Raw genomic sequence first — 26939 nt, forward strand, 5'->3', positions numbered from 1 at the left:
TGTGATGCAGTCAGTGTCAGATAAGATATCCACCAATTAGGTCTAAAGTTCTAAGATGTCCAATAGGATGAAGGAGGATGAACGCACTGCTGTACTCTTCCTGGCCTTGGAGATTCCAAACCGCTTCTGCTTCTCAGCGAGTTGCCACAGTGGGTTACCCAACAGAGGAACAGCCCTTTCAGTTTACACACTTTCTCCTGACTTCACTTTCCCATCGTCCCTTGCTATCCCAAGCAAGCTGCAGAAGTCATGGCGGGAGGAGGACGTGAGAGGGTGGCTCGTTTGTTGAAGCAACTGCAGCTGGCAGCGTGAGTGTTTGTGCCTCTCTCCGTGTCTTGCTTCTTAATGGGAGTGTCTGGCAAAGGCAGCTAGGGTTACTTTCCAGGAAATTTGAATCAGGCTCAGAAACTTCATTTCTTTACTGCGTTAGAAAAAAGAAAACTGCAGCGATCCTTCCTTATAAGAAAAGACTTGAGAATTCTAAAGCTCCTAAAGCCATGTTGAGGGATTGTTATCTCTGGAAGTCATTACTCTAATTTACTTATTTCCATCTGGAGTCCTGCTAAGAGAGAGACAAGCAAACACTAGAGTCTCTGTTTCAGAAGGTTATCTGATCGAGCGTGGAAGTGGACTTTGGTATATTCTGAAAGCGAGCAGCAACACATAAAAAAGCTTGAGTTTACAAATGGAAACAAAACGATTTATTTAATATTGTTCATGTACTGGATGTGTATCTACCACTCTGCAACATAGGTACTCTGGATGGTAATGCAGCATTTCTGGGGGGGAAATGCAATATTGAAATATAAAATATAGTTATTTAAAATACCATACCAACATTTTTCAGTGAAGAAAAATGAAACCAATTAGTAATTAGTGTAAAGTTATATTTTCCTAGATGGTTTTCCCTGCCCCTTTTTTAAAATATAAACAAAATGTAACTGATATAAACATTTCTTTTGGAGATTGATACATTTTTAACAAGAATTGTATGATATTACTTCAAAAATATGCAAGTATAAATGGCCTAGAGAATGTAGATAGGTGTTGACGTGAGACACTTACCCGTATTTATTAAATCCAATTTTTTTAGGCTGATACAAAATAACAGACCATGAATCAATCTTTATTGTATTTGTTTTTTATTGTATAAAATGTTTAAATTGCCTCAGTTTTAAAAGATTCTAGGTAGTGCACAGGACCAGCAGCAACAAGCCAATGCAAAATAATAAATATATAAGAACACAGGAATTTTGAAAACAGTAACTTTAAATGATATAATATATTATAACTAGTTAATAGTGACAAATCTTGCGTTGATAGCTTTTCATCAATTAGGACCCAAAGGCTTTCTGGGACAGCTAATTTTTTTAAGCTTCCAGTGGGAGTTCCTTTTGTCAGGGGAGGGACTGTTCCAGAACACAGAAGCTCCCACAGAGAATGCCTGCTTTCAGACCCCTCTCTCTACTTCTCAGTAGGTGGGAAGCTTCAGCAGGCATCCTCTGTTAACTGTGATTGGCCAACAAGAAGCTAGACAGACCTACCCTCCAGATTTCTGGGAAAATTCCCAGGCGGTTCCAGAAAACCTGGATCCCTCAAGCACTCAGCACTAGCCATCAAATTGGCGATCCTTCCTAAAGAGGCTTGTGGCTTCTGTTAACCCCACAGTCATGAGGAAGTTATTTGTCCATGACAAGGAAGTGATGGAAATGTCCCACAGCACTGATCATGTCTCATCTGCTCCAAGATGAAGGCTAGGTCTAATGTGTGGCCAGCCACATCAGTTGGGCCTGTGTTGACCTGAAACATGCCTTGGTGGTCATGGCAGTCATGAATTCCCGACTCCATCTGGGAGGTTAAAAAAATCACCCAGGACTCATAGGAGAACCACAGTTTGTCCATCTGACCTATCCTTGCAATAGCCAGAGTCTCCTGGTGCGCAGTTACTAGTCTACCACCATTGCTACCACTACTACCCCGCCGTGGGTTTGAGCCTGATGCACTATTTGAAACCAGGTTTGATAGATCTCAGTGAGGGAGAGTTCTCTTCCTCATCCACTGAGATCTTGGTTTTGCTCTCTTATCCACAGTTATAAGAGAATTTAGATTGATTATACACAGATCTGGCATTCAACCCAAATAAGTTTCCAATTCCTTTCCCTGGAACAGCATGCCCCACCATCTCCATCCATACTTCCCTCTGCCAATTATTACTGTTATTCTCCCCTTTGTCTCCTTCCCCCTGAGCTCTTACATTTCCCCCCTTGCAATCACCATGCCTGGACAAATCACACAATTCCACAATTCACTACTCTTGGCAGTTATAATTCAACATCACACACCTCCCGACCTTCTCAAGAATCAAGTTAGCTTTTCCTGTCTTCCATTTACTTTCACTTTTGTTTGTCCAACCCTCCAGTTCCCCCCTTGACTCTTAGCATTTGGGACCTGGAGGCAGGGGGATCCCCTCCCTATTCTCCCACTGCAAAGAGTGGCCCTTGTCACCAGTTCCCTGGCTTTCACTCAGGGGAATGAGATGACTTTTTCCTCTTTCTCCTGTGCAGCTGTCTGCTCACTGTTCTCTTGGCCAGTGCAGAATTCCATATGGTCCATCCTGGACAGCACAAGGACAAGACAGCTCTTATTTCCTCACGTTCACATAGCAGCTTGTACAGCCAGCTATTTCTATATGACCCGCAACTTAGCAGCCACATAGTTACCTTGATTTTGTTGTAACTTTTAGCTTCCTTATTTTGTCCATTTCTCTTTCCTCCCATATTGTGCTCTCCTGTCTTTGATTTCTGAAACTGTCTTAACTTTCTTTCCATCCTCCTCCTCTTTCCCATATTTTATTCTTCTTTCTTGCATCTTCAAGACCAAGTGTATGGCCATTCTGACTCACTGTTGTCATCTCCACTGGTCCTCTGAACACTCTCCTTCAGCTATGCCAGCCGAGAGGAGGTTGAATGGTGGCTCCTGTTGCTCCCACACTCATCCTCTGACATAACACTAGCAGTTCCCTGGACCGCCTGGACCCTCACCTTCGGGCTCACTCAGTCCCCCAGACTACAATGTCAGTCCTCGCCACTCCATGATGGAATATGGAGTCCATGGGACCAACCGGTTGGATCTTGTAAAGTGAGGCCTCTGGTGTTCGTTTTCCTTATTTTCATGTCATCTCCTCCTTTCCAACTTTAATTCAGTCCAATAAACTCACCAGCTTTCTCCTTTCTTCCCCTTTAATGCTGCTTTTTGTGCTTTGTGGATTGTGACCATAGAGTTGTCAGCAAATAATTTCAGGCAAGCCAAAAAGTGCAGGAGGGAGCCTGTGCCTTTTTCCCAATCTACCCGAGCATGTTTTGGAGGGTGGGCGATGTGATTCTCTCTCTGCCCACAGGTTTGCTGTTAAAAATAACAATTAAAGCATGCAGTCCACAGAGGCTAGTGAACTAGAGAACTGTCTGAGCTAGAAAATGGCTGAGGATACATTCCTAAAATGCTTCATAGGTTATAATTCCATGGAGCAACCATCTCAGCATCCTGCTGTGCAGAGAAGCCCTGAGTATTCTTGCTGAAAGACAACTAATAGTTGTCTTTGAAGAAAGCAGTTATAATATCAGATGAAATCAGAAGCACCGTTACTTGTAAATAAGTTCTATAGGAGCCAATGAAACTGTTCAGTAACCATGGTTAGGAGGGCTAGGTAAAATGGTCTTGAAACCTACTGTTAGAATGGAGTGCTCAGAAAAATTATTAAAGTCCAACGATTTGTTGATTCTATGGCTAATTTAGACAATAAAAGGTAAAATATGGCAAAGATAATTTGCCATCAATAGATATAAGAAATAACTGGGTATGAAATCTTATGTTACAAATGAATGTAAATTGCTTCATTTTTTAGCCCTGTTGAAATTACATTCAGATTAGACTGCGATATTGACAATTGACAATTATTGACATTTCAATAAAAAAAATAATTGCCACTAGGTGGCAGAACATACTCATGAATTAAAGCTATCAGTTATTTCTATAGACAAAGTTGGTATTCCTTCTCAATACTTTGTTACAGTAACCATTTTCCTTTTTTCTTTTCAATAGATGCACGTGTCCGGCTCATTCTCACACTTACAGTCAAGGTGAACTATTATTTTGTATGTGTATCTATGTCAGTACATGAATTATTCTCTATTCTGAGTTCTCCAAATATTAAATGCCCATTACATAAGTATTTTGCCAAGTAAACCAGGTCAGTGTATTTTTTAAGAGTTAGAATCTACAGAGCAAGGATTGATGGCTAGTATAATGTCAGGGAGTCCTCACAACGTTGTCTCATGCTGCTTCAGAACCTTTACATTCGGGGACACGGCTTGTCAAGGAAGGCCCTGCCTTCTTGAGAGAGGGTGCTTTTCGTTCCATGTGGTCAGTTCTCTCGTAGGTGGCAGATTTGGGATGTGCTTGCACAGTATCGAAGAGTTGGGAGGAGGTACAAGTTGAAGTCTTAGAGCATATATCTCTTTATTTGAGTCAAAACTGAGGGAAAGAACCCTCTTTGGTAACCCATGATTAGAAATTCATAAGATGGAATAGGTGTAGGATGTGCTAGCTCTGTTCCCTCAAATGCTGTTTGTATGTATGTATGTATGTATGTATGTTATACAGCTGTGTGTGTGTGTATTATACAGGTAGTCCTCACTTAACAACCACAATTCGGACTGGTAGCTTCATCACTAAGGGACACAGTTGTTAAGCGAAACATCACATAACTGTGCCAGACTTACATCAGTTCTGCTGCAGTCATTAAGCGAATCGCCTGCAGTGTTAAAGTGAGACATCACATGACCGCGACTTGCAATTTTACTGCCGGCTTCTCCGTTGACTTTGCTTGTTGGAAGCCTTGCAAATGCCAATCACATAAAGGTGCACCAGTTGAGAAGCGCCCGAATGGCAATCATGTAACTGTGGGGATGCTGTGACTGTCGTAAGTTTGAGCACCAGTGCTAAAATTACTTTTTCAGTGCCATAATTTTGAATGGTCGCTAAACAGGGCAGTCGTTAACTGAGGACTGCCTGTATTTATTACTATCAGGATTCTGAGGGATTTAGCAGTCCATTGCTGCAAGACACTCATCCTCCAACTTATGGAGAACAGTGGAGCTGGGCAATAAAAATGTGTGTCTCTGTTGTTCTACTTGATTGCAGCTGCATAGTTATAGGATACCTGAAGTGACATAGAAGTTCATTTACTCTGATCCTTCATTTTAGATTAATACAACACTCACAGTGTTAGGTTTCCAGCTGCCTCATATCATGAATTTTCATATAGAGATTTAAGTTTTTAATTTCAAATCTACAGTTTGAATAAATCTGTTAGGTTACTAGTATCTTAAATAAAAATATTCATATCTATGTATTGTTGCAAAAAAAAAGGGGGGAGACATTATTATTTATTTTATTTTGTCCAGGTAGAAATTGGAATTAGACTAATGTAGACTAATTATTTGTAGTTTCAATACATGCACAGATTAATTAATTACCATACAGGCAGCATGAAAACAACCAATATTTATGCAAAGCAACTACCCAGCTATAATATTTGCTTGCCATTTGCTAACTTTGATCCTGGATATAAGCTTAGTTTACATTAGTCCGCTCCGGATCAGTATCACACAGCAGTGATATTGAATTATTTGTAATTGGCCCCTTTGGGAATCTGTTGCATAAGTATGATGTATCTAAAATTGCTAGATTATACAATAATCTAATATTGCATTGTATTAGCTCTGAAACCTCTGGCACTGATAGATTGATTGAACTGCATAACAAATATTTCAAATGCTCAGCAAATTTGGAATATTTGTAGTTCAGCTTCACTGATGGAAGTAAAAGTGATCATTTGGCTGAGATTAAAACATCATGCAAATACTAGGAACATGAATATGTATGTAAAAGAGACTAAGGATCAAGAAGAGGTCACAGGAGACTGTGGTGGTAAGGTTTCAGGGAGCTCCAAGACCAAGCAGCTGAAGAAATGTGAAGAATAGACACATAACTGAGAAATGGGCACATCAGCATTGTAAGTAATGGAAGAAAAAGTATATTATGGAAAGAAAGGATTTATGAGCACCAGGATAAGCAGCTTTGAGTCCATGGGCCAAATGTACCCACAAATGCTTTCCTTAAGACCCATCAGGTTCTGTATTACATCTGTCATTTTATTATTTTTTAAAATTAAAATTAATGGAAAGTTGGCATGTTGTAAAGCGAAGTGCCAACCTCTGAATTTATTTTTTCCCAAGAATGCCTCTGGGACCTCCACATTATTTTTTACTAAGCAGTGAAAATAGTGTATAGTTGCAAACCAGTGCCTTCTTTGAAAAATGTGCCCATCTGTCCACAGAAAAAAATTAAGCAGGAATGGTATTGAACATCCTGAAATTCTAGACTCAAACTGAGTCTCTCAGTTTGACCTTCTATAAATGGTGTTCTATGAGTGGCAGATTATTTATGAATACAGATACTAGCCTCCACATGTTGACTATTTTGTGAGAGCACTCACAGCGTGTTGTTAAAAATTCCAAATATTTGTACGGGCACAAAAAGGTTGTATGTCCTTGTTCTAGTATATAAGGTATACTAGGAGAAAATCAGAGTGTTAGAGGATCTGGTTAGCAGAAAGACCAAAGGGAATAGCATATACTAGTTCAAGTATCTGAAGAAACTGGGATAGAAAGTTAAAGAATGTTTTGTAAACCACCCAGAGTCCCTTTTGGGAGATGGGCGGTGATAAATTTGATTAATAAATAAATAAATAAAAAGAAGAAAATCAAAGAATTATAGATAAAGTTCACAACAGGCCCATTGCAAAGTTCCACATTCTAAAGTTTTGTTAGAATCTTTGGTTTAACTTTGTAATCCATCTACAGCATTTTGATTCTTGTGCAGGTTAGATGCATGAGGGAGGGAGGGCAGACTTAATTTCACACTTTGACTGGAACTGAAGAGCTGATTCATCAGCTCTATGATTCTAGGAAAATAAACTCTGGACATCCTGAGAAAAAATATAGAATCACTTAGTATGAACTGGACCATTACATTTAGGAGGGCAGCCATTTGGCTCTGTGCTTACCATGCTCATCTCTCAATCAGTGAATAATCTAGGAGCACCTAATCCTATGGCAGTGGTGAAGCTAAGGCAATGTGGGATCAATCAGTGCATGGATGAGATCATTCAGGGCCATACATGAGCTACTTTGAGGAAGAGCAGCACATATACATTACAACAATTCTTGTTTGAGCTATGTATGATTGAATTATATAATTAATTGATTTGCAAAATTTCTATACAGCTTCCAGTTTAAAAAACCTCAAAGCAATTTACAATTAAAACAATCAGTTCAAACAATTAGAGTAATTGAGGTTGGTCAGTTACAAAGCAAAACTTGCTAGTTATGAGGGAATCCAAGGGTATGTTATTTTACTCTTACAATTTGCTCTTCCTGCCACTTTGCATATTTTAATGGAAAAGCATTCTATACAAATTTTGAAAAATAAGGATTAAACCACAGTGATAAATGAGATGGTAAAAGAGTGGCTGTATTGTGAGTCCTCTTCAGGAGCCATTCTATGTTTCATGAATATGCATATTCCAAAGGAAACAATACAGCAAAATTTTCCAAGTCCAGTAAAGTCTTCAACAAAAGCTTAGTTCTGCCAAATAATATAACAGCAGGATTTCTATTGTACCATCCAAAGAAAATAGTGGAAGTGGCTTGGACATGGGATGTCAGATTAATTACAGAAACTACCGCAGAGTCAGACATTAGGAGAAGTCAACCGTGAGCAGAACTGGTGAGAAAGAGCGTAACAAGCAGCCCAAGGAGACCAAGCCTATGGGTGAATAGAGAAAACAAAAATGTTTCTAAATATATTTCTGTAGTTAATTATTAGGGTTATCACTTCAGTGTACCCCAAGGTATCAGTAGGCTCATTATCATGGCTTCACCGATTGGCCATAAATTCAGAAACTAAATATTGAATGCAGCTTCCAGACAGAAGAAGTGGTTCAGCTGGGACAAGGGAACCAATGTCTCACTTTGTATAGGGAAGAGGCTTCCTTCCTTCCTTCCTTCCTTCCTTCCTTCCTTCCTTCCTTCCTTCCTTCCTTCCTTCCTTCCTTCTCACTCACTCACTCACTCACTCACTCACTCACTCACTCACTCACTGTGTTGCCCTCTGAAGGAAATTATGGGTGGCTTGGCTCTAGACTTAGCTAGAAATCAAAATGAGTAACCTGGTTATTATTAAGGGGAGTCCCATTTTTTTCAGTTGGTCTACTCTAAATACAGCCAAGTCTAAGTCCAATAATAATGACATATTTGGAAGGGGAGTCCAGAGGGGAGAAAAAAACTAATCCACTCTTTCTGGAACATGACATACCCCATACAATGTTAAGCCAGATCTGCTTAATTTTGGCATATAGTTTACAGGCAGCGGACTTGTGTATGCTACTCTGTCAGTGCCCTCCCAATGCACACACACATGCATTCACACACACACACACACTTACTTAGAATGGCCAAGCTAAGCACAAGCAGTCTAACACCCATGGACATTAGTGTGCCTGCTCACATCTCCTTCATATATTCCAGGTTCCCTGACATACCTTTGTAAAGATTCTCTTTATTAAAATAACATTCAGTGGGAAGTTGGCAGGCTGCAAAGTGCAAGTCTTAGGCATACAGGCACTCTTAAAATTTAAAATAGTACCTAAAAAAGCTGCACTCCTGGGGTATTAGAGGGCAGCCAGAGAATCAAAAAGTGATGATAGGGAGTCACCACACCAACTTGCTTTTTGGTAAATGCTTGCTTTGTGATTGGAAATGCCTTTTATGATGGCTGCTGTATGAGTGGACAAACTCCTCCCCTCTCTTATCCATTACGTGAGAAGAGCCACAACATGCTCTCAAAATCCAAAATGTGTTCACCAGACGAAAAGATCCTGGGCTAACTAACTGGATTAATGTGAAAGTAAAAACTTCTTATTCTGTTGGAAACTGTGCTCTTGGCTTGTTGCTTCCTAATACATCAGAGCCTGGATCCAGTTTTGTTGGTGGTTTCCTGTTCCTAGTCTCTTATGGGGACAGAGATAAAGGTACAATTTCCAGCATATTAATTTCTGCTGGTGGGAAGATCCAGATGGGAATTATGAGACACTGTCCTTGAGTGTTTGCTTGTGAACAATAAATCAGAATTCGAACACATTCAGGACTACTCAGAGTACCAGTGGTTGTGTTGCTCAACCAGAATAAGAATATTGAGTGAAATTAGACTTATTATGGAAAGAAAGCTTTTCATCATGCAAAAATAAACTGTTTAAAGTAAGTAAATCTCTCTCGATCAGGTGGTAGCACCTATACTTTTGAAACTGAAGACAAGGGCCCAATTCCACTGAGACTAAGTAGTAGTATCTGCTATTTCTGGCCCCCTTGTTTCAGCTTTAGTTTTAGATCAATACATTTTGTCAGGTAAGTGGACAATTGTTGCTTATGAACCTTTAGGAATAGTCTCCAGACTGCTGGGATACTAAAGATTCAGTCATGACTGGGTAAAGGTATCACAATCTCCCTGTCTCTCTCTTTAATTTTAAAGTAGTAAGACGCAATTCCAATTGCAGTTGGTTTTTTAAATATAATTTTATTGAAAGTTTTAAAAACAAGTAAAAATTAATACAAACTAAAATAAAGTAGGAAGGAAAAAAGAAAAAGGAAATAAAAGAGAAAGCTAAAGTGCAAAAAGAAAAAAATAGAAAAGAAAAAATAGGTAGAGGAAAAATAGAAAAGAAAAAAGGTATAAAGAAGTAGCTTCTGAACTTCTTTACAGCAGTTATAAGTACAATTGTTGATTTACCTCTTTCTCTAAAGTTATATCGCAACTCTCTTCTTTCTCTAATCTATCCTATCTAATTGTCAAAACCATATATCCTAAGTTCATTTTTTCCAGTTTTATGCAAAAAGTTCATAAGGGCTCAACTGCATCTGTATTTTTGAAGGGCTGGTTTGTATGTGCCACCAATCATTTCAGAAATATCTGTTGTGATTTACTGCCTGTAGCTGAAATGTGCTCACACAAGGGTGTCATTCATGTGAACTGATGGCCCCCGCCCTACAGATGTCTCTTCAGTTTCCATGACAGGAATGGCATTTACAGCATTTACCTTCATCGCTACAATGAAATCCTTAAAACATTATATGACCCCAAATATCCAGTCAAGTAGAATTTCTTGGTTTTCCATATGTAGCTAAACAGCAGGCTAAATCCAATGTGTCATTTTCATTCCAGGTGCTAAAGACATTGTTCTGGGGAAAACAGACTATGCCTTTGAGGTAAAGACAGTGAACAAACTGCTGACTTATTGAATGGCACACTCAAATTGGTTATATTAAAAAGTAACTTTTGTGTGCATACTTCCATAAACTATTTTTATTGAAATGTATTTTTCTTGACTTTTCCAGATGGCTGTTTCCAATATCCGATATGGAGAAGGAGTTACTAAAGAAGTGGGAATGGTATAGGATAGTCTTTACATATTTCAAGAAAGTAGTTACTTTATTCTTTTTGAGGGGGAGGAAGAATTTTACATGTATTGTGTCTACATCACATAAAACAGGATTATCATAAAGCACACTGTGTCTGCCATTGTTTTTGGCTGGGCCAGCTAAGGACTGTGAGATCTGAGGTCTAATACATATGGACAGACCCAGGCTGGGGAATGTTCCCTTGGGTCTTTGCAGTCAGGGAATTAACTATTATACTCAGAGATGTCAGTTTATATACTAAGGGTGATCTCAGAAAATTATCAATCCTGCATAGCAAAAATAACTACATGTATGCACAAGAGGAAATTGTCCACAAGCTGTAAAACTCCCAAGTTTTGCAAAACTGCAAAAACATTAGGAAAAGGCTCTAAGGTAGAGTTTCTCAATCTTAGCAACTTTGAGAAGTGTGGACTTCAACTCCCGGAATTCCACAGCCAGCATAGTTTACAGTAGCCAAGGTTAAGAAACACTGCTCTAAGGACTATAAGTGCCTGGGAGATACTAAATGTTATGAGGAAATAAAGCTGAAAACAAGGGAAAGAAGACAATGACAAAGAAATATTTGTAATCCTAAGTAATAGTTTTCCATTCTAAACCATTCTGATGTAGATCAAATTTCTCAACACAGCTGTTAAAGACTAGATTTTTCAGTAACACAGCTTCCTCAACTGGTGCCCTCCCAGATATATTGAACTACACCTCCAAGAATTCCCAACCAGCTTGGGAAATTTCTGAAACTAATCCCAGCACAACTGAAAGGCATCCAGTTGGAGAAGGTGATACAGTGGATATCTTTGAGATTGTGTTAATCTGTTAATGATTCTTCCCATTTCAGAAATCCACATAAAGATCCAAGTTAGTGAGGGATAATGTGGGGAGTCCTACAGTGGGCAGCCAGCCACTGTGTTGAATATTTGGCATTTTATGATGGAAGGTCATTTTCAGATTTGTCTTTCTCTCCATTCTCCCTCTTTGTTTTAACCACTTTTTCATTTACTATAGGACTTGCAGAATTGGGGTGCTAGAAAAGTTTGTGTGATGACAGATAAGAATCTATGTCAGCTCCCTCCCATGACAGCAGTGTTGGATTCTCTGACAGTCAATGGTATAAACTTCCAAATATATGATAACGTAAGAGTGGAGCCCACAGACCAAAGGTATTTATTCTCTCCTATGTGCAGCCTACGGGTGTCATTAGGCAGAGATGGAGGAGCTGTGCACTCCAGATGTTGCTGAGCCATGACTCCTAGCCTGGGGTTGGGGGGGCTAAACACATTGTGACACTACATGAATTGTGAGTTGGAGAAGTGTAAAATAAGTCGAAATGATTTTCTCACTTCAAGTTTCCTAGATGCCATTGAGTTTGCCAAAAAGGAGGAGTTTGATTCCTACGTTGCCGTAGGCGGGGGGTCAGTCATAGATACTTGTAAAACTGCTGATCTCTACGCATCGAGTCCAAAATCAGATTTCTTAGATTTTGTCAATGCTCCTATCGGAAAAGGCAAGCCTATAACAGTCCGCCTCAAACCTCTGTTGGCAGGTAAGGAAAAGCCTCTGGGCTCGGGGATTGGTTGTAAAACAGTAGAGCTTGTATGATAGGTTTGAATTCTCATATCATTACTTGATCTGGCTTTGTAAACTGCTTGGATGAGATGCTCTGAGCTATTTGGGGAAATCACATGAAGGAAATACACTCACATAGCTAGAGAACCTGTTTAACAATAACAGATACTTTTCATTATAATCAGGTATTCTGCTCAAGTTATCTCTTTTCCTCTCCCTCTTGTTTTGCAATTATTTTTTTCCCACCTAGCTTCCACCATTTTTTGCTCAGATTGATTCTACATAATGACACTGTATTGTTCCAAGGCAGCTACTGGGGTATAATATGGCTGCTGACAACCTTTTATAGGCTGTTTGATAATTCACTGAAATAGCCTAAAAGTCATCACTGTAATTTTCCTGACTGCACAACTAATTGGTTGGTTTATTGGTGAGTGAATAACTTGTAATCATCTATGTGCTATTGGATTCCAGGTGTAGCTGCTATAGCCTTTGGGGGATTATAGTCATAAGACATCAGTACCTGAAGGGCAGCATGTTCCCCACCTCTGATGTTGTGTGTGCAATGATGTGTAGCTGGGTGTACTACTAAATTTAGTTTGCTTTTTTCCAAAGTTCCTACAACAGCTGGAACTGGAAGTGAAACCACTGGAGTTGCTATTTTTGATTACAAAGAATTAAAAGTAAAAACTGGTAAGGGTTGTACATATGCATATATTTTTATTTTATATTGCTCCTTGGCGTTTCTTTTCTGAATTCTTGTCTAAATCTCAATAATCTTAATTACTTGAAAGGTTCAAATACTTTCATTGGTCTAATTAAATCATTTCAACTATTATTGCAAAGACTATTTAGAAAGCTCTTAGAAAGCCAGTTTAGTCCAGTGGTTAAGGCTCCAGGCTAGAAACCAGGAGACTGTGAGTTCTAGTCCTACCTTAGACATAAAAGCCAGCTGGTGACTTTGGGCCAGTTATTCTCTCTCAGCCAATTATGTCCAGCTTGGGCAACAAGCCTGTCAGCTAATTCCTGTCGCAACCAACAGATCAACATTCGGTTGACCCCAAAAAAGCAGACTCTTCACTTATGGGAAAAACACCAGGACGAAAAAAAAAATTAGAATTACCTATTTCTAGGTATACATATTTTTTTTCCATATTTAGGAATTGCTTCTAGATCCATTAAGCCTTCTTTGGGTATTATTGACCCATTACATACTCTCCATATGCCAGAGCGAGTGGCAGCTAATAGTGGTTTTGATGTGCTTTGGTAAGTATGTTTTATACAAATTTTTGTAAATTTCCTTTATATTAGATAACTTCACATTTTGGGATCATGCTGTGATGGTGTGTGGGAATGACCTTAGGAGACAGGAGGAAGATCCACAGCCTAGGCAATGGTCTGATAAGAGGCAACTCAGTCCGCAGGTGGGGAAAAGCACGGGAAGCGTTTCAGAAGGGACCTTCCCTGGTTTTCCAGAGGCTGAAAAGAGAGGAGGGGAGAAATGTACTTTCAGTCTTGCAAGATTCTGTTTAATGTCACCTTACAATAAAGATAGGGCTGATATTCCTAGTAGTGTTTCTTGTCTGGACTACCTCAAAGGGCTAACACATGCAAGCTAATGGGCACATTTGAATATCTTTAAATGTCTTACAAAACAAATGAGAGTCAGTCTTAACATTACTGTTCTAATAATCTAATAGCCATATCTTCCTCTTTTAGAATCCTGAATTGACTTATTAATAGATCATTCTCAGCAGCCTCATCAAACCACAGTTTCCAGAAAAACTGGGATAGATCATGATCATAAGGGGTCACAATACTTTTTAAAAATTGGTGTTACTTGGATATGCTCTTTCAGTGTTTTCCTACATTAATAGTTGTCAGTATGATGACAGTAACTTTTCCACATCACAGCATTGCCGGACCCAAAAGTCCTCTGGGATATTGTAACTTTTCTGGAGCCCACTAGAATCATTTTCCCTAAGTGCCCTAGACTTGATTACTGTAGATAGGATTCTAATTATTTCAACTTTATTGACTAAACTAATCTTTCTTCCCCAACATGGCACCCTCAACTGCCCAAATTCTCTGGCCATCATGATCTCTACTGCCACATTGACTAGAAATTGTGGGATTTTAAATCTCAACACATCTGAGGTTGCCAGACTGAGAAGGACTAGCATAAACTATACCTGGCTTCACTCCCTATTAATCAGATTTCCAGAACCTCACATAACTGCTTTTAACCAGAGTTTCTGAGGGATTGGCTATGAAATGTGGTGGTTTCTCTAGACTTCTCCTTTTCCTCAGAGGCGGGATCAGTCCACTTGACACTACTCAGGGGTCAAAAATTGGACTGGGCTGTAACTTGTGCATAGTTTTAGGATACCTGCACAAACACATACAAAATTGGAGATACATCATGTTTAGCTTGGCCATGTCCATATAAAACATAATCTTTCTCCTTAAATCTCACTCTTCTTGGGTGAAAGGGCAGAAAAAGTATGCTAGAATCTCCTGTGTTCACTGGGAGGTAATAACCCAATTTCAATATAATTTGAAAGCAGATTAGAGGAATTAGACAAAACCTTCTATAAAGTAGCCTTTGCCTTCAATATGAGTCAAAAGGGAATAAAACACACTTGGATACACATACGTGCAGACACACACATACAGACTGTAGATCGTAAGGCGCTGAAAGCATGGCAGCAGGGATGTGTCATAAATATGCATCCTTCCTAAAGAAGGAGAGTTTTTTTGTTCCCCTGCCTCTCCTTAAGGAGGAACACACATTTGTGGGTATAAGTCCTGCCTTTTTTTTTCTTTTTGTCTGATTGGGAAGCTGATTTTCTCTTACCAGCTGTCTCAGGGACTGCAATCTGCAGCGGGGAGAGCAAAGCTGAGCATCAGTGGAACAGGTTGGCTTTCTCTTGGGTATAGTTTGTGCATTCAATAGGTTGTGGTGTTGAGGCTCTCAGATGGAATCATTAAGTCTTCTGCTTTTGCCTTACACACAAGCAAGACAGTCATATTTAGCTGGGAATGAGGTCTAGTTTTTTGTCTCGTTAACTACTGTTCCAGCTGTAGTTCCCTGCTATTCCATGCAACCAGCCAGCAGTATCTGCTGTATCAAAAAGGTATGATAAGTAGTCCATTGGGCCCCATCAGGACAGGCCCTGGTGATCTTTTACTGAATCATACTTCAATTTCTTTTGTTTAGATTAACCTTAATGAGTTATGAGGGAACATTTTTGGTCCTAAGGAAAGATAAAAATAAGCATTAGGAAAACATTCCTCCTCTCGTAACCAAACTCTAAATGTAAAGCAGTTTATTGGTAGCTCAGTATGATGCAGTCTTTTGTGACATTTGGAAAACAGTTGCATTAAGTCTAAGTACTAAGATATGTTATATGTTATATTTCATTGTTTGTTTATATTATTGTATAGTATTTATATTACATTGTGGTTAACTGTTTTTTTACCGCCCAGAGTCCCTTCTTGAGGGGGAGATGGGCAGTGATAAATTTGACAAACAAACAAACAAATAAATGTTAACTGCATAAAAAAGGTTGGGAACAATCATTGATTCTTTGCTTTCCAACAATAATGATTTGCAAATCCTTATAGGAAAGAACCCCTGAATTCAAGTTCTTATATATTTCTCCCCACTTCCCCATTCAACCTGCCAGCCATGCTCTCGAATCCTACACTGCTCTTCCCTACAGCCAGCGCAGCCCCTGTCCTTCAAATCCAATGAACCGGCCAGCTTATCAAGGAAGCAACCCCATCAGTGATGTCTGGGCTGTCCATGCATTACAGATTGTTGCTAAATACTTAAAGAGGTACAGGTCTTCAAATGACCTTTTATTCTTTGTATTAAAAAGTGTTCCCTTTTACTATTCAAGTGAATGCTTAAAATTTGAATGGCAGAATCTTATTGTGTTGTATGGATTTTTAAGTCCTGTACTATTCTTTAACGGTAATAAATAATAGCAAAGAGAATTAATAATAATCTGTCAGGTTGTTATTTCCTGAAATAAGTTTATAAAGAGCAAATAAAGCAGTTTGCAGTAATATGGTGCTGTCTAGATATGTTAGACTACAAATCTCATTGATCCCAACCAGGTGTTTGAGGAACTGTGCAGGGCATCAGATTACTGAAAGACTGGCTGTTACAAAGCCTAGCTAAGCAACTCTGACACATCACAAAAGTTGTATACTTACAATCCTCTTCACAAAGTAAGAACACAAACTTTTCATGATAGTGAGAATGAACTTGAAACAAATGCAGTGGCATCATATTCTGGGAATCATAGCATCTGCCATCGTCTGCTATGACCAGTAACAGTAATTTGATTGTTTGTTTCTGCCCAGTCTTGCCATCCAGCAAGGACAATCAAGGATTTACAATATATGTGTACATTCTGATAGGCACTGTAATTGGATATGTATATATAATGAAAGTCTTCCTGATCAAGATAGTTTGAGTGTCTTCTCCAACATGTGCATTTTGCATGTTGATGCTGGTAGCTGTCATGTCCTTTCTTCAGGGAATGAGGAATGTAAATGACCTTTCTTCGCATTCCTCAAGAAATTCTACCAATTGATAGATGACCAAGCACCCTCGGTTCACTGTAGATAAAAGAGATGTGATCTTTCTTTCATCCGTTTTTCTGAGAAAATGAGAACCCAGGAAGCTGTTTATGTAGATTAAATTATTTGCCTGTCTTGTCTGCTGCTCTCCATTCTTACTTGCAGAGTGTTTCCCATCATAAGCTACCTAGCAGCACTAGGGCAACCAATTACCCTCATTCCTACCAGGCAAAGCTATTCTGAGTGGAAACGATGGAGTTGTAGTCTGACACAGCTGGAAGCCACCAGACTGGGGAAAACTGAAGCTGAGTTTTCCTGCATGGAAAGTAATGTGCTTGCTGCTAAGCTACAACCAAATGGTTTACTGTCTGTGAAAAACGGAAGGAACAATAACCCATCAACATTTAACATACTACAAGAACCTGTCTTCTTCTACCTATGAACGTATCTGCTTCCTTTAATAAAATATTGTTATTATGGGCAGAGCCATAAAGAACCCAGAAGATCGAGAAGCAAGATTTAACATGCATCTGGCAAGCGCTTTTGCTGGCATTGGGTTTGGAAATGCTGGTGTACATCTTTGGTAAGTTGAGCACGACATGTTTATTTGCACTAACATAACAAATGTTCGGTAAAAATCAGAAGGCTTCAAAACGAGCTATATAGGGAAATTCACTTGGGTTTTGCTTATATCACCATTATTAGAAGTCCCTTTGGCACAACTGAAATGAAAACAAATTTGGGCTGAGAGGATTGGGAGGTGAGGCATTCACAGAACTTTTTCCTGCTCCTCTTCTGGACAACTTCATTATTATTAACTTGTGTCCTTCCAAATTGTTTACAGGATTTCTTTATTCTGTAATTTTGGTACTAATAAAGGTTCTTTGTTCTCTATAGCCACGGCATGTCTTATCCAATTTCCGGTTTGGTGAAGAATTATAAAGCAAAGGATTATAATGTGGATCATTCTTTAGTGGTAACAATTCAATATACCTGTCAGTCCTTTGTCTATAATGATACAAGTTTGTTACTGTGATTTTTCGGTGAATTCTCCCAATGGTTATCAGTAATATAAGTTGCCTAAATAAAATTAATTGTGCTTTGCTTTCCTTCAGCCACATGGTCTTTCCGTCATCCTCACCTCTCCAGCTGTGTTTACCTTCACAGCACCAATGTGTCCTGAGCGCCACTTGGAGGCTGCCCAAATCATGGGTACGAGCCTGTCGATAAAAGGCATAAATTAAAAAATGTATATTTCAGAGAAAATGGAGGCAATGTTTGCCCTTCCTGACAATTTGACTTTGGAAAATGCTAATGAAATGAAAAAGCTCTTCTCATTTAATCTGGGGGATACTGGAAATGGTATAAGGAAGCTTTCAAGCTTTAAAACAACTTTTTTTATCCCTGCCCATCACGTACTAATAGTATTTCCTACAGTGAGTAGGTACAAGCTTCTCTTCAGCCTGAATGGGAAGTTAGTAATGGGTAGGACAAGTGGTGAGAAAAAAGCTTCAGAAAAGTAAAACCCTACAACTTTCATTAAGTTTTAGGGCTGCCACTCAGTCTCTTAGATTGACTGACATTAAGAGCACCAGGCAGTACAATCCCAGACAGAACTGCACACTCCTTAAGTTGCGTTTTGTATCAGAGCACAGCAATCTTCTATGTGTACTACACAATTGCTTCAGCAGAGTGCCTGCTACATGTGAGGCTTCCTTGTAAGCTAGAACTTTGTCCAATGACTGTTCCTTGGGTTGAATTATATATGGGAATATATTGCTTGAATGGGGCTATTCAGTCATATACTAGGGTGGGGAGAGTTTTTAAAGATTTTTTGATTTATCCCTGAGGAGAAAACAAGCACTGATATTGATACTGATAACAGAAATTAGCCTGATCAGCTTTGATGTTATATAAAGGCATTCCATTTGTTTTGATTGCAATGGCTTAAGAATGTAAGAAGAGGATGGCTGGATCAGACCAATGGTTCATTTCATCCAATGTAGATAATCAGATATATTCAGGAAGCTCACAAGTAAGACAGGAAGAGAATAGGCCACTTCCATTGTGTTCCCTAGTGCTCCCCACACTTTAAAAATACATTGCCTATGAATCTGGAAGTAGATGCTAGTAGCTCATCCTCCATGAGTTTGTCTAATTCATTTTTAAAATCGTTCAAATTTGTGGTGGCCATGCATCTCCTGACAGCACTTAACTTCATAATTTAACTGTATGCTGCTCTTTCATGTGCATATCAGAAAGTTTAGTATGAGCAAAGTACAGGAGAAACAGGCTTCTATCTTGCTTTATATCGGCATTGAGTTTGACTTAGCTTGCCTTGGTAGAGAAAAATAAGACATGAAAGAACATAGGTCAAATGAGCAAGGGGAAAAGAACATGGATTTGAGAATGTTGACAGGAATTAGATTTAAATTAAATTAGTTAGAATTATATTCTCTAAAGTTACACAGCAAAATCACAGTGGAGTATTAAATGTGGCCATTTTTCTAAACAAGGCTTCACCAGCCATCTGTGCTCACAGACCACCTTCCTAGCTAGCATTATCCCCAGCTAGCACAGCCCATTAGAATGATACTCTAAAATATCTGGAGACCTTTAACTTGAGTTGGGCAGCTTCCAAATAATGGACCTTGCTAAATGCAAAAATGGCAGAAAAACTATTTTTCATAGCAGCTAAGCTGATCTCTCATTTTGTTCCCCACTTTAACTCAGATTGTATTTTTTAAACCATTTTAATTGAGAAGTTATTTCATGAACTTTATGTTGACATTATTCTCAGAGAAATAATGCTTTAAGTGTGTGTCGGTGTAAGTTGATGAAGTCAGGATATTCAATATTATGATTAGTTACAAAACTATTTCTTTACAGACTCAATGTTTCTTTTTCTATTTTAGGAGCTAACATCAGTAATGCCAAGATTAAAGATGCGGGGTTTATTTTGGCAGACACTCTCCGAAAATTTTTATTTGATCTCAATGTTGATGATGGCTTAGCTGCCCTTGGTTATTCAAAAGCTGATATCCCTGCTTTAGTCCAAGGCACCCTGCCTCAGGTAGGACAGACTGCCAGACCTGCTTCTCTGAAAATAACCACCAGGTCACAGTTGGTCAGATTCCCATGCTGGCTCTGGTTTCTAGAAGTTGCATTCCCATCACATCTCAGGGGTTCCAGGAAGAGAAGGCTGTTAGAAGAAATTAACAAACAAACAAGTTTTGTTTCTTCTAACAGCAGACTGTAAACAACAAGTTATTGAAGGGGAAATAATCAGCCATTTATTTTTATTTTGCACAGAAGTTCTCTCTCAAAGAGGTAGAAACTTTGTAAAAAGAAAAAAAAAAAGAAACATTATTTGAATGTTGCTTATGCAGGAACTTGTAATGATAATCAAACTTATTCTCAGAAAATGGCTGTCCCATTGCAACAACATTTGATCCACAAACAACTGTGTGTATGTATGTGTGGTATGAATGAAGATATGGGAAAAAAGACATGAAGGTACTACTTATTGTACCAGGGACACAGATGGGAAACCTATAGCTCTCCAAATCACTGTTGATCACTAGCCGCATGCCTTGGGATATTGAGCTCTGTAATCCACTAACATCTGAAAGGCCTCAAATCCCCTAAACATATTAACTACGGTGTGGGTTTGTTGTTGTTTTTGCTGTCTCCATATCAGCCAATTCTGACAATCAGACTGGTATTTAAGTTTTGCTTACATGAGGCAAGATCTTCCTTAGGACAGCTTCAGGTATTTTTCTTTTTCTATGCCATATATAACTTGCTTCTGAAACTTTCCACAGTCTCAGAACAGTTCACAACACTGTCCATATTTCCAGTGGACATACAGATTAGTTACATAGCTCTTTAGATCCAATGTAGGTGGCTGTTTGTTCAGCACAAGTCTAAAAGGAACAGCAATATAGCTGCTGAACTGTGGGCATGTATCAGAATCTAACACTCAAAAAAAGTATTTTATACACATCAGTAATAGCAACAAGCATTATGAGAAATTACAGATAGTAACAGTATAATATTTAATAAACTATTGACAAGTGACCTATCAGCATAATGAGACACATTAATACTCTTCTGTCCCAAATTGTCTTTTCCTTTCCTGTGCTTTCTTTTTCTTCACCTTTTGCATCCTCTGCCATGATGTCACAATAGGTCTGCTGAAACCAGAGTCCTGGCTTCTCTATTTACTCAAAAATAAATTCCACTGAATTAAAAAGGACCTTATTCCAAAAGTATTTATAAGATTGCAGACTTAATACTGGAATACCAACATCACATATCAAAGAATTACTGAATGTTTATTAGTAGGAATATCCACAAGGCATATTCTCAATTAAAGTTCTCATTGTGCCAGATCTTATCTGTGGTGTACTTAACTATTGATCTTGCCTAGTTCTTTACAGAATATATTTTCTTTTTCTTATTATAGGAAAGAGTGACTAAATTATCCCCTCGCCCTCAAACAGAAGAAGAGCTATCTGCCCTGTTTGAAGCATCTATGAAATTGTATTAATTTGTTTTTGTTTGGTTTTTGTTTTTTTAACTTTCAGCAATGTGTTCTCAATAACATTTAAGGGGATGAAGCAACTCAAAATATTTCTTTCAAAACAGAATGAATCAATTCAATATATTATATAGAGGATTTATTATTTAATGTGATTTCTTATTAAGTGTTGTAGCATTCATGTTTATTTCTACACACAATTGTAATTAGGGGTATTCACATTTCATTCGCTAGTGATCACTGGAACTAATCATTAGTGGTTTTATCTTCTGAGAACAGTACAGTGATGAACTTTCTGGTTTGCCATTTTTTATCTCTATATCACCTGGGTCAAGCAGGGATACAAGAATAAAACTTTTACAAGTTCAAAATATCCTGTTGTGTATAGCCATTTCTCTTCAGAATTCCCATTCAAACAAAGATGCTTTGTATATTTTATGATTGCTTGAACTCTTGGCTCAGTAATATTGCTACCCACTGGTTTTATACTAGGACTGTTTTATGGTAGTATATTGGATATGGGTCTGAAGGTCAATTCATTGCTTGTAAAAGAGGATGAGAGAAGAGGAAATGACATTGGTGAAGGAAGACCACTAAGGCTACCACATCTGGTCGGCAAACATTAGATGACCACTAGATTAGAGCAAAGAGATTGAGGAAACTCCTAACTCCTTTCTACCCTTTAGTGGTTGCCTGGATTTTTTGGGCCAAATTCAGTATCCCCAGTTACTACCCACAGGGATAGTATATTACAGTATGATGCACTGTAATATAGCAATTGTCTCTTTCTCTCTCTCCCCCCTCCCTTTTTTTTTTTTTTTGGTGCTTGAGTCAGTGTTGATTCCTGGAAACTGCCTGGACAAGTCCCTGCAGTTTTCTTGGCAAGATTTCAGATGTGGTTTGCCTTCTTCCTAGGGCTGAGAGAGAGCAACTGGCCCAAGGTTATCCAGATGGCCCTGTGCCTAAGGCAGGACTAGAACTCTCAGTCTCCCAGTTTCTAGCTTGACACCTTAACCACTAAAATAAACTGGCTGTCTTTCATAGCTCCTTCTTAAAGCCTTTTTGGCTTCCATAAGCTTTTAGATCAAAGATAAATAAATGAGAGACAGAGAAAGCAAGAGAACAGGACAATTAAAATGTTGAATAATATTGCTTTTAGAAATGTAGCTTGATCTCTCAGCAGTTTTCAGTACTATCAACTTTGGTACCTTCTGGACCATCTGCAGGATTGGGAGTGGGAGACATGGTGTTCAAATGGTTTTCTTCCTCTCTCTGTGGTCAGGTCGATTTGCTGTTGGCAGGAAGGGAGAGATCAAACCAGAACTCTCTGACATGTAGGGTGCATTAGGGCTTGATGCTCTTGCCCCTTCTATATAACATCTACATTAAGCCACTGGATGAGGTATCAGTCAACATAGGGTCATGTACCATCAGTATGCTGATAATATGCAACTGTATATCTCAACCTCAGGCCAACCAGGTAATACTGTTATGGTCTTTTCCCATTGACTCAAGGCTATGGGGGTCTAACTGGGGAGGAGCAGACTCATGTTCAACCCTGACAAGACTGAGTTGGTGTGAGTATTTGGAGTCCTCAGATTTGGAGATGCTGCATTTTAGTCCTGAATGGGATTTCAGTTCCCCCTTCAGGACTGGTATGCAACGGGGGTCTTCTTGGATCACATCTCCTGCTTTAGGAGCATATGGCAACTGTAGCCAGCAAGACCTTAGCATGGATTCATATAATGCATGAATTCTCCTCTTATGTGAATGAGGAGAACCCTTAAGAGAGTCACTCATGCTTTGGTCATGTTATGTTTGGACTATTGAAATGTTCTCCAAATGGGGTTGCCCTGGAAGACCACTTAGAATCTGCAGCTGATCCAGAACCTAACCATGCAGGTAGTTATAGGGATGTTTGCCCATGCCACTGCATTCTGGACCAGCTGTAGCTTCTGAGTGGTCTTCAGAATAACTCTATGTACAGTACCATGAAATAAGCTCCAGTAGGTTCTGGGTGCAAATCAAGGTACTGGTTATAGCTTTATGCCATAGGGCCTTGTTACTTGAGGGACCACCTGTCTTCCATAGTTGTTGCCTGTCATATATAATCCAACAGAGTTGGCATGCTCTGTGTCCCATCTATGAGCAATGCCATCTGATGGGACCCAGGAAGTGGGCTTTGTCATGGTGCCTGCCCACTGGAATGACATTCCCCCAAAAGTTTGTATGACACCCCCCCACCCTGCCCTTATTTAGACAAGCTCATAAGATTTGGCTCTTTTCCCAGCCCTTGGGTGTCAACCTCTTGTGGGTTGTCTGATTATGAGGTTATGGTGGCTTTTCTCTGGATAGTGAGCTTTTTTTGGTGGGTGGGTATTGTGTAGATTGTTTTATTTTAAAATTTGTATACTGTATACTTAAAGCCATACTGGAGTTGGGTGGCTTAAATTTTAAATAAATAAATAAATTCAGGTGTTGACCAACCTCTACAGAGGAGCTAGAGCATGTATATACTATAGACTTAATTGGGTTCATCACATGTCCACTTTTTAAGAAATGGACAATGGACTATTAGGCATTATGGATTTTTTTTAACTGAATAGGCTGACCAACCTTGCAAAACTGCAGTAACCAAAAATCTTTGAGGGGAAAACATGTTTGTTATATTGTTTGATGGGACTTGGCATATATATTGTATTTTTAAGTGTTATGAAAATATGTATGAGTGCAAATATATACACACATGCCATATCTATAACCAGGAACAAGGTGTAGAGAGCTCTTCATGCATTGCATACTATCAAACTAAAGTTAACAGGCTATAATCCTTGCATAATTGATGGTGGGAGCAGGTTGCAGAAAGTTGAACTATATAGTCTTCAGAAAGCTACAGTCACCAATTCCAGCTCCTTGATAAGAGTATAAGTCGACACATAACTGCAGATATAGTTGTTATAATGAAGACATTAAATTAAAACATCCTTCTTAGCAGGTAGAACACAAATGGGAATATATAGCCCGCCAGATGTTGGATTTCATCTTTCATTAGGCCAAGACTGGGCAACACCAAGATAAAAGGCGAAAGGTTCTGTAGTCCAGTGATGTCTTTGGAAAGCTACACTTCACAAAATGTTGAGCACCCCGAGCCTCATAAGCCACCAGGAACAGAAACTAAAGCAGAGTATCATTGTGATCAACTGACAGCATCACTCTTGTGGCAAGAGCTTTTATTCTGAAGCAATTTTGTTTCTATCTTAAATCTACAGGAGACTAAGAAAATTTATTAAACCAACCATTTATTATGATAAAATCTGGAATTTATCAGCCAGAGTAGAAAATTTGGAGTACAGTGGCTTAATTTCAGTGCCAAAACTAACTTTTACTTCAGGGTATGTGGATGCCCTCCCTGAAGCATTTTCTTTACTGAATATTTGAGAATGGCAACTGGGGAAAATAAAGTTGAAATGTATTATAGCTTTCCATTTTTATCTATGCTTCAAAGTAGATCTTTATTATCTTGGATTGCTTTTCAACACTCGAAATAACTATCACCTCTGCTCACTGATGACTAGATAGTGATCTTTTCAGTGGTTGGTAATAGATTTCATTGATTGTTTGACACAAGAACAATGAAGGATAAACAATTCCATTTGCGGCCATGAAATTCCCCATCTGTTTAGAGTGTTTGTGTTCAGGAAGAACTGGATGGAGACAGATGAACAAACCAGCTGAGTCTGATGTTAATGACATCAGTCATACAAAGAGAACATGTGGCATCATAAATCAAAAACTAATTGAACTTTGTGCTGATTGTATTGACTACCCCCTGAACATTTTAAATATTCCAATGTGCTCTAGAACAATAGCTTTCCTTTCCTCCAAATACAATAGATTTGGTGCCATGGGAGAGCTTCAAGTTGCCCTAAGGAAGGTCAAGTAGTGCAAATATTTCATTCTTTTGTTTTAAGCCACTCTAGTATTTAATGCAAAAGCTGTACTCTTCAGCTCAGGCTAATTCACAGAATGTTGACCTCACTTTTCTAGGGCATTTATAGTGGTGACAGTAAGTTATAATTCTATGATGTCAGTATTTCTGACCTAAAACTCCAATAACCTTCAACATGTGTTCATAGGATTTCAGATAAAAAGCTTGGTAAAGCCATATTATTTATATGAATGTATATATGTAAGTATGCATGAATAGTTTGATTTATATGTCATTGATTCAGAAAGGCTTACACTATAAAACAAAACAAGCACTAAAATTGCAAATAAAAAGGTCAACATTAAAAACTGATTGACAACTAAAATATCCACGGTATTAGTAATTCAAGGGATCACAATAATGAAGAACTAAAATATCCTTCATATAATAACAATAAAGCAACCATGGTAAATGCTAAATATTAAAACATCTACAATAACCATAAATAATATTCATCAATTTGTATCAGCAACTGTAACATCCTTAAGTAACAATACCAAAAGGTGAAACAATCAAAAGCCCTCCACAACAGCTCATTCTTAGCAGTCACCCTGAAGTCCTGCACAGTGGGGGGCCAGTCGGATGTCACAAAGGAAGGTATTCCACAATATTGGAGCCATTATGAGGAAATGCTATCTCCTGGCTTCAACCCCCTTGACTTCATGGAAGTACATGATAATCAAAAGCCTCTCTCTCAATTTCTATATGAGGGTGGGTCAGTTCTGGTTGGAGAGGACAGTCCTGAAGATACCTTGATACTAAGGTGTTTAGAGCTTCATAGATCAAAACCAGCACAGAGCAGGGGCATATTGACAAGGGCATGAGTTACTGTTAAGAGGTAGGACTGCAACTGAACCAATAGATGACTCTTCTGAGCAGTTTCATACAGATGCTAAATAACAGAAGAGAGAGGACTGACCTCTGTGGCACCCCATAACTGAGTGGCCACCAGGCTGATCTATCCTCCCCTACAACCACTGAATGAAATTGTCCAATAAGAAAGGAATGGAACCAATGCAACACAGTGCCCCCAGTCCCCAATTCCTACATGTGATTAAGAAGGATAACCTAATTGATGGTATCACATGACACAAAAAGATCCAAAAGGATTAGGAAGGAAGCACTACCTCCATCTAAGTCTTGACAAAGATAATCCACTAGCACGACCAATGCCATTTTCATCCCACACCCAGGCCTGAATCCTGACTGTAAAAAATATCTAGATGATATTATTATTATTATTATTATTATTATTATTATTATTATTATTATTATTAAGTTGCTTCTCCAAAAAGGCAAATAAATTCTGAACATTTCCAATGTACTCCCCAGTATGGTATTTTAATGATGAAAATGCACCACATGCATCAGAGGGGAAGTTATTGGAGCTTCAGTGGCATTTATTCCTAAACTGATAAAGGACTGCAACTAGCATCTGGTGGCCTTAGCAGGAGCTTAACCCCACAGCAAATCAGACTCACCTATTCTGATTGGCTAAATAATAGATTTGAGTGCTTTAAGCAAAATGTTTCTATTTGAAACTGTTGAATTTGGTGCTAAATGGTTAAGCCATTTGCTCAGTTGTTTGGAAAATCTAACACTTTCAAGTAACAATATGCTTTTCAGTCTCGGCATGTATTAATTATTGGAGCCTCTT

General features: G+C 38.7%; 1 protein-coding gene across 4 annotated transcripts; it reads left to right on the forward strand.

Moving 5' to 3' along the window:
* Positions 1–202: 202 nt before the first annotated feature.
* Positions 203–21665, forward strand: ADHFE1 (alcohol dehydrogenase iron containing 1). 4 transcript variants are annotated; one of them, XM_063299347.1, is made up of 14 exons: positions 209–308; positions 4099–4151; positions 10339–10382; positions 10512–10565; positions 11598–11752; positions 11939–12135; positions 12774–12851; positions 13319–13424; positions 15848–16000; positions 17236–17334; positions 17649–17727; positions 17867–17963; positions 19667–19824; positions 21220–21665. In XM_063299347.1, exons 1-14 carry the CDS (start codon positions 250–252, stop codon positions 21301–21303), a joined length of 1416 nt encoding a protein of 471 aa, XP_063155417.1. In that variant the 5' UTR covers positions 209–249; the 3' UTR covers positions 21304–21665. The 4 variants fall into 4 exon arrangements, 3 of the variants coding, with proteins under 3 accessions (XP_063155417.1, XP_063155418.1, XP_063155419.1); XM_063299348.1 differs by having other exon boundaries at positions 4099–4136; XR_010067655.1 differs by lacking the exon at positions 17867–17963 and having other exon boundaries at positions 203–308; positions 21220–21390.
* The last annotated feature ends 5274 nt before the right edge of the window (positions 21666–26939 follow it).

Source organism: Candoia aspera, chromosome 3, assembly GCF_035149785.1.
Source record: "Candoia aspera isolate rCanAsp1 chromosome 3, rCanAsp1.hap2, whole genome shotgun sequence".
In the NCBI taxonomy this organism is placed as follows: Eukaryota; Metazoa; Chordata; class Lepidosauria; order Squamata; family Boidae; genus Candoia; species Candoia aspera.

Bases quoted from the DNA above. Each gene is read 5' to 3' on its own strand.
- ADHFE1 (XM_063299347.1), top strand. From the start codon at position 250: ATGGCGGGAGGAGGACGTGAGAGGGTGGCTCGTTTGTTGAAGCAACTG. The intron at 10,566-11,597 runs GTATAGGATAGT...CATTTACTATAG, and splicing joins TTACTAAAGAAGTGGGAATG to GACTTGCAGAATTGGGGTGC. The intron at 17,964-19,666 runs GTACGAGCCTGT...TTTCTATTTTAG, and splicing joins GGAGGCTGCCCAAATCATGG to GAGCTAACATCAGTAATGCC.